The sequence below is a fragment of the Thamnophis sirtalis genome, unplaced genomic scaffold (assembly GCF_051295495.1).
Source record: "Thamnophis sirtalis isolate CommonGarterSnake01/CBP01778 unplaced genomic scaffold, rThaSir2_p1.2 scaffold_6, whole genome shotgun sequence".
In the NCBI taxonomy this organism is placed as follows: Eukaryota; Metazoa; Chordata; class Lepidosauria; order Squamata; family Natricidae; genus Thamnophis; species Thamnophis sirtalis.
In genome coordinates, this window is record NW_028261386.1 from 60,130,713 (window position 1) to 60,143,032 (window position 12,320).

At 35.5% G+C, this 12,320-nt stretch overlaps 1 protein-coding gene across 7 annotated transcripts in view; it reads right to left on the reverse strand.

Moving 5' to 3' along the window:
- The window catches only part of TJAP1 (tight junction associated protein 1), a 52,764-nt gene that overhangs the window by 16,342 nt on the left and 24,102 nt on the right, over window positions 1-12,320 (reverse strand). For 3 of the 7 annotated variants that reach the window (XM_014057097.2, XM_087717951.1, XM_087717953.1), the window contains exons 2-5: window positions 10,896-10,933; window positions 9,568-9,662; window positions 4,368-4,448; window positions 2,801-2,959 (exon numbers count right to left, since the gene is read on the reverse strand). In XM_014057097.2, the coding sequence (XP_013912572.2) occupies window positions 2,801-2,926 (126 nt within the window). In that variant the 5' untranslated portion in view covers window positions 2,927-2,959; window positions 4,368-4,448; window positions 9,568-9,662; window positions 10,896-10,933. The other 4 variants (XM_087717952.1, XM_087717954.1, XM_087717956.1 and 1 more) reach the window with 4 other exon arrangements.

A 12,320-nucleotide genomic window follows, 5' to 3' on the forward strand; every position in this document is an offset into this window, starting at 1 on the left:
TTAGCAAAATGCCATAAATCAGTGTTAAATCAATTACTCTAGCAATCACATCAATAAAAAATTAAGATAAATGATATTGCTATTAAGGACCTAGAACATTCTTCACCAAGTCCATTTTACAGAAAGGATAGTCTCACAACAAACTAGGATATTTTAAGCCAACAGAAATGAAATCATCTAAATTCAACCTCTAAATGTTATGGTTTGATAGGAATTTGAATCCAGATGTCCTCAATCGGTCAAGTGTCAAAATTTACTATTGCTTAATATTTCCATTTAATTTTACTTCAAAATTATATTTCGAGATTTGGGAAGCTTTGAATCAGAAACCCTCAGTGGTCCTAACTTTTAACTATCATAGTTTACAATTGCTCCGTTTGTCTATGGAGATTCTCAGTCATTCAGGTGCTGATTGTTCCAAATGTGCCTTTTCAAAAAGCAACAGGACTTCCTTTGTTTTTCCTTGAAAAGGAACCTAAGAAGTTTCTTCAATTCTGACTGAATGGTGGAGGATGTAAATATAAATCTTTCCATCCTCCACCATTCATTCAGAACTGAAGAAGCATATTGGATGAGAAGCCAAATGTCCTCAAGGAAAAACAAAGTCCAGTTGCTTTTGAAAAAGCACCTTTGGAATAATTGCTCCTTCTCTTCTTGCTCATTGCTACTTTCCGCATATTTGTCATATATAGAGTTGTCAAACAAGCTATTCTACACTTTTTATTTTTTGCTTTCACACAGCATTTGAATCAGATAGCAAGAAAGAGGAAGAGCAGACAGACAAAACCATGAAAACAAAAGAAAAACAATCATTTAGAAGACCCAATATTTTTTTAAATCAGAAATTTCAGAATCTTCTGTTAAAGCATGGGTATCCAAACTTGGAAACTTTAAGACTTGTGAACTTCAACTCCCAGAATTCTGGGAGTTGAAGTTCACAAGTCTTAAAGTTCCCAAGTTTGGATACCCCTGTGTTAAAGCATTTCACTTAAGAATTCTTTTCCTTGGAGGAATGGAAGATCTTAAGAACAATGCTTTGATGAAAATGTGCATTTATTAGCCTGCCTGACCCAGTAAGTAAATTACAGCAGATGCATTTAGTCTTTTAAGCTACAACTTTGAAATCTTGCAATCAGATAACCAACAACAGCAGCAGGATTTATTGTGTTACTGTTCAAATTAATGCAAAAGAGGTGCTCTAAACTGACCACAGCAATAAAGGTGTGGAAAAAATACCTTGAAGAAACAAACCAAAGCAATCTAAATTTGAATATAAAGGGATATAAATTAACTGAATGTTTGAAAGGTTCCCATTTAATGGGCTGAGCTTCCTTATTACATAATAATCTCTTTCCACAGAAGACAGGGCTAAAAAGCTTTATATTAAATCCTCAACTGAGGAACGAGGGAGAAGTTCCCTTCGGATGCTTATTGCTACAACAGATATGTATTTTAAGTGCTAGATTGGTTACTTATCCCCTCTTTCTAAACACCTACCTGATTGACAGCTAAGCTGAAAGAAAGAGAAATTCTAAGTGGCATACTACCATTCTCCTTTTTCCAACACAAGGGAGGAGAGGAGCTCTTTTTCTCCTCCAGGTAACCTCACACTAAAATGGCATGTGGCCAGGTGGATTGCAAGTACATACTAAGTATTCCTTTTGGTCCTGCCTTGTATCCTTCCCTCCCACTGGCTAAGATATTTTCCATGAGGGTAGATGCTGCTGCTTAAAATATATGTTAGCCAACTCAATTTCACTAGGTACTGCAACTGATATTGACACAAATCCACCACCTGTTTCTCCACAGACTGAAGCTTCTCTGTGCTGACCTTCCTCACTAGAGCAAGCTTTCTCCTTTGTCTAGATGTCCTGTCCATCTCCCCGGAAGTCTTCCTATGGCAGAATATTATTTCAAGGCCCTCTCGCCTCCATTCTTCTCTTCTCTTAACTAGACAAGGGCTTTTCTTAGCAAACTGGTTAGTGCCCTCAAGCAGGCTTTTCTTCTGCCCTTTTCGTGTGGCACATTTGGAAACTGTGAAAGACTTCTGGACTTTTTCTTCTTCACTATCTTCATCCAAAGAATGCAAATAGACAGGACTCAGGACTCTGTGGGTGATCTCATCCAGGAACTTTGAGAACTGGAGCTTCTCCTGTCTTTTTTTGTCTTTTCGTTGAACAAACTCTGAAGAGCTAGCATTGTGACATTCTGATGCTTGCCTGTCATGTCTCTTGACGCAAGGTTGAGGGTCATAATACTGTTGTGATTGGTGGCTTTGGGTCAGGGTTTCTCCTGGGTTGGATATTCCCAAGCTTTGAGGCTGCATGTTCAGCATCTTTGTCTGTTTCAAAATGCCTTTGAGAGGTAGGTGAGTGGTTGGAATACGGAATTTCCTTGGTGCCAATACCTCAGCAGGTTCTTTGAACATAAGAGAACTTCTACTTTTGAAGGAGCAGATTGGCTTTTGGCCTTCATCTCCAGAAGCCATTAACGTCTCCACACTCTGGCTCATGAACTTACTGAGCCACCTTTGACTAGGATACTGAGAGTACTTCATACTCTGTTTCTCTACTTTCCAGCTGGGAAGTACGGCAGAAGATAGATTCAAACTCTTCAGATTTAGCTCTGCTTCGCATCTTGCTACTTTCTTGTCACTACTTGACTCCAAAGATAAGGAAGGAAAGTTAACATTGCAAACCTCATCATACCCATCCACCTGCTGTTTAAGGTTATCTGTCCTGATACAGCTGAACCCCTTCTGCAGATACACCAGATCCTTAAGTGTCTTGATTTCAGTTACCTGATTCTGCTCTGCCAAAATCACACCATCATATTCATCACACAGAATGGGCAGCTCATGATGAATCTCACGATGTTGTGGTGGAGCCTTACGGTAAGGCTTCTTAGAAGGTACTGTGCTTGTCATTGTCCTTCTTGCTTGGTTTTCACCACAGGTCACCTGCCAATAGCAGAAATTACAAAAAAAGAATCATAGATGCTCCCAAAAGCCAAGTATGTTTTCACGAGACAATCAAAAATCTGCTGACTCACAATAGCCATATAATCCGAGAACAGAGGAAAGAAGCAGGCCAGAGTGTGGGAATAGTAATTGCATATAAAGAAAGAGCAGAAGAAAAAACACAGCGGTGTCAGCCCAGCTAGTGAGAGCAAAAGCAGGTTCTTCCTCTCAGTGCATGTGATATACTCATTCTCATTCTCATTCTCTCTCTCTCTTTCTCTCTCTCTCTCTCTCTCTCTCACACACACACACACACACACACACACGGCATGTGTCCAGATTATATATAGCATATGAGAACAAACCTTGGAGCAAAATATTGATTGGGCTCTTTAGGAAAGGCCAAAAACATCTAGTTTGCAACAGTGGCAAACTAGACAGGAGCTATTGATCTAATGCTGTCAGATCCAACGATGACAACAGAGAATAAACTGCAGATATGAAGTATAAGGCAAGCTGGAATAGTTGTGTGCTTGAATTAATTAAAGGCAAATTATATTTGAATGAGAGAAGGACACAAACAGCCCAAAGAAACATCCGCTATTAATGCTTCCTCAAAAGCCAAGGGCAAAGCCAAAGACAGATCCTAAATGGAAAATGCAAGCATTTCTAAAACTAAACTTGGCTATTCATACAATAGACATCAGAGTAGTGACCAACAAATATAATAAAAATAGTCCTGCATCCATAAAATACACTAAAAATAAATACTATCATATAGCAAACATTTAAAAAGCAGAAAACATACAGCAGGATAGGCTTCACCTACACAGCAATACAGTTCATCCACAAATGATAAATCAATCTCACCGTTCCTCCCAAAAAAATCTTATATATATACATATACTGTACATACATACACACACACACACACACACACACACACACACACACTGCATAACTATATATACCAGACATTCTGTGCAGTTTTTAATAGGGATAGAGAAATAGCTAAGGCTTATATGATCTGCTAAATTAGGCTTTCATTATCTGTGATATAGCAAAGACAGAGTTTAAGTTACTGTATTACCAGATGGCATAACAAACTTGTCAGCAAAGATGAGGTGTGTCTAACTCCTTTTGGAAACCAGGCAGGCTGGCCTCAAACCAGTATGGCCATGATAATCTCCCCAGAGTATTCATGGGTGCAGTAGCCTATCTCTATCACTATATACAATATATGTATATTGCATTTAAAGGGTACATAGTATGCTAGTGTGTGTGCTATCATCATCCAGGATCAATACAGAATTGTCTATCGACAACAACTGCAAGCAGAAATCACTTATTTCAGTTCATACAAAGGTAGAAATTAATAGCATAAATGTGATGAATAAGATTGACATACCTATCTTGTAAAAACAATGCAAAGCACTGTAAGAAACTGACAAGGAATGCTCATAGCAAAGATCAGTAAGGTCAGAAGAGGCTGGGAGGAAAAAAGAAATATAGTAAATCAGACAACACTTTGCTGAATGGAGCTTATCTTCTTTGCAAGCAAGCAGTTTCTTGTCTATTTCCTCCTGTACAAGGAATGCATGTCCTTGAGCCAACAATGCAATAAGATCTAGTACTCATAAGGGGCTTTGCCATCCTCAAGAACTAGCATGTTGCAATGCTTGGTTAAAGCAGACCAAGAGGTAAAGAAGGATATAGGGAGGAACACAGAATCTCCAAGAAATTTCACTCTGTGTAGCACCCAGACTCTTCCAAATTAAACAGAAATGTGAATGAAGCCATATTATTTCTTCTGTCCATGATTCAATAAATATCCTACCATATAAATCAAGGTATGCTACTGTATATTAGAAACAATAGTTTACTGTAACCATATAATCATAGGGAATAGCAGCAATCTCTGAGAGAGAACGAGTAAGCTAATGATCCATAAAAATTCCAGAAGAATGCAAAATCTTTGGGCTATTTCTCCCATCTTTTAATTCCACTATCTAAAAAACAAAAGATTTTATTTTATTCATCAGTTGTTAGAAATTTCATAGAATTAAAATGCTTATAACTTCACTCTTTAAAATATCATTGAGAAAACCTGTCATATCTATAATTTTCCTAAAACAGATTAAAGATTAACACTTAGCAACAATTTTCATTATGGGAGTCACAAAAGTGATGACCCTTGGTATCTGAATCCTGTCTTGAGAAAGCCTTTCTCTATGTCAATATTTTGCTAGTAGGAAGGATCCTGGTTCAGTAATAAGATCACATACTTTTAGTCTATGACGCACTCACCAGTTTAAAGGATCAGTCACCCGTGACAGGAAATACAGTACTGGAATAGCTGAAATTAGTTCAGATAATATTGGAGACAAGACGGCTCTGAGTTAGCTGAACAACTACTCTGATCTAGCATAACATAGCCTCTTTGGTTCATCTTGCACATATCAGGAACAAGCCTCCTTGAAGAAATAACTGAAATGGAATCTTATGTAGAGAGGTGCAGTCCTCAGGCGACATGAGACTTAAAGGCAATGCTCATAGCTATGTAATGGATATACAGAATACCTACCAATCTGGGTTCTGATCTGAAGTCTGAAAAAGGCACTCAATCCAAGGATCTAAGAGTTTGGGGGGGGGGGAGACAATCAGCTTATGATGAATACCTCCTCTACTTCAAATGTTTCAGCTTGAGGAACCTGCAACTTATGTCGTTTAAAGTACTCCCAATCATGAAGTTGCAGAACACCTTCTGATCTAAAGTACTTTATCCATAATTGGAAATATTCTGTGATCCAAATAGGACTCTAGGGGCTCTTTCAGTTTGCAAACATTACTGTTTGTTACAAGTGGAAAATAAGGAAATATCTTTTAAAAATTAAGCTGTGATTAAGACCAAATTATATCCAGTCATGCATATGACCAGTGGAAAATAAGCTTTCATATCCACAAGAGGAGAAAGGAAAATTCTATTCTGAGATGCCTAAGTAAAGATTTCATTTTCAAACTTTTTTATTTCTTTTTTTTTTGGGGGGGGGGGTTGTACAGTGTGCTAGTGTTAAAGCATGTTATTGTATACAATATGGACCAAGTTTTAAAGGCTGGTTTCCCATCAAAGACCACGTGATGCCATTTCCTGTTTTTTTTTAAAATGAGATTCTGAGGTACAATCCTCCCATCTTCCATGCTGAATATCCGAAGGCCTAGAAAGCAATCCGCACAAATAGTAGCTTAGACCTGCCATACTTTGTATTACAAAAAATATTTATCAATTACATTTGGTCCAAACTTAAACATGGTTAATTTGCAAATGAGACAGGAAAGATTAACTAGAAAGATCTAAAGCTTCAAGATTAATAGAACAGGAAGTCAGCAAGGCTTGTATTGGGCTAGAAAGCTGCTGAAACAAGTCTTATGGATGCCCTGCTATTGGCCTTGCCCCAACAAGTTTGTTGGCCCCTTTCCTTACTACAGTGTTTTCTTTGGGCCTCAATGAGTACAGAATAAACAATCTTACAATAGCACAGCTGGGGGAAAAGCAGCTCAAAAAAGGACTCGTTCTGTTTTGCAATTCCATACAAGTAAAGAAAAACTTTCTGAGTATTTTTTTTAATGAAACAAGATATCTATCTTACGTATGAGGAGGAAAGCAAGTATAAGACCTATCCTGGTTAATTCCTTCTCTGAATCTTCATTTATATCAGCCAGGATTTTCTGTACATGCTGTGAATAGCCCGCAAGATTAATAGAATACAAATAATTCCTAATTATTTATTAGCACGTCTTAAAAAACACTGTGAAAAGACATTTTATGATAATTATTATTAACTCCTTGATATCTTATGGAAATCTCTGAAAACAAAATAAATGCAACAGGTAGGAAAATCCCAAGCAAAAGCCAGTGTTTTGAAGTTTATTATCAAATCTGTGCTCCAAGAGATGATTTCCAGTAATGTTTTATTACTTATCACCATTATCTCTGCACTGCCCAGTGGAGCTTCTTCTAATAGCTGGTGGATTTCCCAGCCTATCAATCATAGGTTGACAGTAGGACTAGTTGTATATTTTTATTGTACAAATAACAAAATGATTGGTCAATTAATGCATTTAGCATGGTATTTGGTTTTTCTTTTATCTTTAAATTTCATGCAATAGTTTTAATCCTACTTAAATTGGTTCTAGAAGAAAAGAAATACCATCTTGGTTATTCTGCAAGGTTCCATTACTATCTTATCATTCTTATCATTTAAACTAAGCAAAATAGCAACATAGCCATTTTTCCCATTCTGCTAATTTAAATCAGATTGCTGAAGGACTACCCTATATCATAAAGTATGTGATAAATAGGGGATTTATTTCACCGAGAAGTGGTCTTTATTTTCTTTTAACTAAGGTGTATTTGTTTGCTTATTGTTTGTTCAATAATTTAAGCCAGTCCTTGATATCTGCCAATTGAAGTACTGCCAATTAATTTTACAGCTCAGCAGAGATGTACCAAAAAGCCATCCCTGGTATAATTCCTATATATGTCAACAGTCTTATTAAACTAGAAAAAAATAGTCTTTTGAACTAAAATGGAAATGACTTTATAATGCAAAGAGAATAATCACAAATTATATATAAAGGTCATGTCAGGATTCATCATATGTTTGCAAAAATAACATTAAATACAATTTACTTTTGTAGTCAAAAGAAAATGTTTGTACTTTTGTCAGTACTGTATGCTTTCAAAGCTTTTGATTACTTAAGCTGATGTTATTGCTATAAAAAGCTACGTTCTGAAAATCCTTTATGAGTGTACTTAATTCAAATATAAGCAGATCAAAAGCCATTCTTTAGGGAAATAACATGTCATCAAAAAGTTTAGTCTGTTTAGGGGAATAAAGAAAGGGATTATTTTCCTTCCAATTGAATCACTAGCTAGTTTAATAAAAGCATCAGTCAAAATAAAAAGAAATAAGATAAAAAATAATCAACACAAAAACAAATTAACCCCTCTAATTTTTTAAAATTTATTTATTAAATTTATGCTACCCATCTCTCCGTCAAGTAACTTTGAGCGCTGTTGGATACTTCCATAAATAATTGGGTTTATATAAAAACCCAAAAAGCTCAGGATATTTTAAATTAAATACTTGGCTGGAGAAACAGGAAAAAGTTAAATTTTTTGCCCCATTAAACAATTTAGACATTTTAATCATAAATATTTTGGATACATTGATTTAAAAATAAATCTGAAATGCAGAAACATATTATCATTTAATTCAAATAATTAAAATGGTAAGAAACTGGAGGGGGGGAAGGATATTAAGTCACTACTTCTTGATTAGACACTGTCCTCTAACTCACCACCTGTTGTCTTATTTCAAATGCTCTCAAACACCCAAACTTAATAAAATGGAAAAAATAAAAAATGTAGCCACAATAAAAAAAATCTAGATATAGAAAAATAAAAAGTAAAATGACATTAAGCTATTAAAACTAAGGAATTCAAAATCTCTAATTTTCTCTGGGAATAGCTTCTTAGAAAACAATTTGTTTTCATTAAATAGATCATAATTCACAGTCCACTTTATATGGTTTTTCCATAGGCTTGGTGCCCATGGGCAAAAATATTTGTTCATCTTACTTATACATAACTGCATCTGTACAGCATCCTTTTCTGATGACTCAAATGAGTATCACAAATTTGTCAGTGGGGAAAAACTGAACGACCTACTAAAAACAAGTACATTGATTCAACAGAAACATGAATGGTTTTCCCCTAAAAATAATAACTCAGGACAAAACTTTGCATTAAATGCCAAATATCTTTGAGATTTGTTGTGTCTTTCTTTTAAAAGGAGCCAAAGGCCAGGTATCTATAATATACAAGTGGAAACACAGTACAGAATAGTATATAATCTAAAAGCATATGGGAAATAAATTAGGGCAGGGACATGTAAATTCACCTTGGGGAAAATATATGGTTCAGGGAATTGCAGCATTATCGCCACCCCTTGATGTTTTAACAATTTCATAATTTATATCTACCTAGTGTGTTTTATGCTAAGGGCAGCATATATAAAAACTGTTACATGTTGGAACTACTATGAGGTGAATTATTCCATTAAGGAATTGCACTGGGAGAATAGCATTAATGGAAAGAAAGTTCTGGATTACATAGCAACAAATGCTGGAAGTTATGCATATATAAAATGTGTGTCTCACTTAGCAAAGGGATTCGCAAGTTACTGGATTTAAATCAACAATAGGAACAACAAAAAACCTCAAAGGCCCTATTCACTAGCAATCTTTGATGTTTATTACCTTTTTAAGTTTGGTATTAATCCCTTTAAACTGCTCTACTGTACCACAAAAATCTGATCTATGTTTACTGAGAGCTGGAGTAATAAACCCTCATTAACTTCCTAGAATTTGCTTATCTATCATTTCATTGAACTGATCTTGCTTGTTATATTAAACATTTTTTTGCTTTAGTTCTACCTTTACCAATCCCATCCAAAATAAAGCTTTTGGGGTACAACTGTAAGATCAGTACAAAAAGTTATAAAATCCCTGAATAGGCCTCTTATAAAATAAAGATATTTACAGACCTAAAGTAATGTCCTGTCCAAACATGTTTGTCCACATGACTTCAAAAGTAGTCTCCTAACTGCATCCAACAGCATCTGGCTGAAGGCTCCTGAAACTTGAGAAATGAAATTCTACATGAGTTACTAGTCAGCCTCACACATAAAGAATTATAATAACTTGCAGGAATTAGAACTACTCTCATTCACATTTTCTAAGAGAACTAAACAGAACCCGCAAACTACAATTCAACATGGTATTATTGGAACTCTGAAATTATCCATTTTTTTAAAAAAAAATCCAGGTACACCTGAAGCTTGATGACCATGCCACTGGCAAGAATCTTAGCTTCCTTTTATAGCCTATTTCTCTTGAATAAATTTTAGTGGTTTTGTTTTTAATTGTTTTAAACTATATGTAACTTACACAAAGCTGCTTGGAAATGAAGATTCTTTTAAAAGCATTTCTGAACTGACTGTATTTATTTATTTGTTAAATTTATATGCGGCCCATCTTTCCACTGAAAGTGATTCTGGGCAACTCTTTTGTGTTCCATCTTTGGTTCTTCCCATTTCTAAGAAACATTTTATTTCCCTAAGAATTATTGTTTTTCTTCAGCACTCTCCATCCTGAAGTCCTTTACAAATGCTAAGAACACATGTGCAAGCACATGCACTCTGTTTCCAAAAACAACATGTGCCTCTAAAAAAAGATTCATCGTGTTGCTGCAGAATTATGGGGGGGAAACATGCAACAACAGGAAGTTATACAGCTGGCTAACTAGTTACAAACAGAGGCAATCTGTTTGTAAAAGATGTTACCCAATTTAATTATGGCCAGCTTGAGAAGCAAAAGTTCAACTTATTCACAATATTTTTCAAAGCATAAGATATTCCTATAAAGTAAGTTGGCAAGTATCCGTTGAAGTCCACATATCTTACAGTTGCTAAGGTTAAGAAAAACTATGTTAGAGCAAGGAACCCTCAAAAGTTCAATTCCCATGCAATCCATGATTCCATTTTCTTTCATTTGATTGCATGCTGGTTGGGGAATTCTGGGAATTGATATCACATGTCTTAAAGTTGCCAAGAGAAGAAACACTGCTCTATCACTAATTAATCCCCAAAATGGCTTAAATCCCAAATCTATGTCAAAGTTTTAGTCACATAATTTGGCAAAACAAACTCTCTTTACATTTATGTGATAACTGGGTAAATGGTTCTCTACTCCTGAAAAAATTTCTTAAGAGACAATTTTGACAGTAATAATGCTGCATAACATACAAAAACGACAACCAGATAAATTTAATATTCACTGAAATTGTTGAGTAAGTAAATTAGTCTGTACTTACTGGTTTTAGTAGCGGTCTTCACACAGACAACTCACAGCCTAGAAGAAGAAAAAAGAAATTGATTACTTATATGTTGGCACAAAATTGACATAAGGCAATACAAAATAGTCCTGTGAATTCTGAACATATTTTATAAAGCAAGACGTGATAATAGCACTTACACTCTAATTCCAATACTTACGCTAGCAATAGAATTGCAGGCAACTGCCTGCCTATTTCCAACTATTCTTTAAACTTAAAAGCAGTATTTGAGGCAGCAATAAGAAACAGAAGACCATAAATATCTTTAACAGAAAAAAGATCATTGTTTATCTATGATGACCCGGAGGGTGCTATGTGGCCTGATGGCAGTTTCAATGGTAATTTTGCAGAGATTTTCAAAAGACACAGAAGCACACATAGACAAAGAGTTTTTCAAAAGACACAGAAGCACAGAGATTTTCAAAAGACACAGAAGCATCCATGATATGTAGTTTGATCCCATTTTAACCAATTTGTTCTGGCAATGAAATAGATCTGTCATATTAATTTTCCCCAGGAGAGGGTGCTTTAGTACTAGCAAAAAAGCAATGCTATTGTCACATGGATTCATACGTATGAAGGCAGTTTTAAATAGATCAAGCCCCCAGCTACTCATTATTAATAAATCAACCTAAAAAGATGGTTTCATGAATTTCTGCATAATTCATCATTATCCCAAGCAAGACACATAGTGTCAAGGAGAACAGAGAACACACAGATACCATTTTACTTTGTTATGCATTAAAACACAGTCTACAACAGGGGTGTGAAAGTTGCGGTCCATGGCTTACTTGCGTCATGTGCTGGCCCCACTTCAGCCTCAATACATCACATGACGATGCTGTGATGACATGAGTTTGACACCCCTGGTCTACAAGTATATCCAGAAGTCTTACAATCCCAGTAGAAACCCTGGATCCACTTTTTTGGGTATTAACCAGCCGGCAACTTACACACAGTTCTAGATACAGCTTCCGAAATATTTCTTATATCAAATTACATTATAATCCCACACAAGCTATTTATATTGCACAATGATCCTAACTTCCGTCACTTTAAATTCACCTGTGGCGCAATTAACACTCGTGGATGTTAGTAGAAATGATTAGGTTACAATCTCTGTGGATCTTGACACAGATATTAATTTTGATCACAGTTATGTGGTCTACCATTCTATACCAAATACAAGAAGGCCCTTGTTAAGAGAAGAACGTGGCCACCTTTTCAGAGAAAGCAAGCACTTCCAAAATGTTAAAATGCATATGTTTAATTTTAGATAATGTATTTGATTTTAAGTACAGTAAATCATGTTTGGTATATCAATCTATTAAAACAAAAATATAATGAAAGAAACTTAACTGAGAATAACATTTCAGGAAAAGACAACCCCCTCTCCCATTCCCC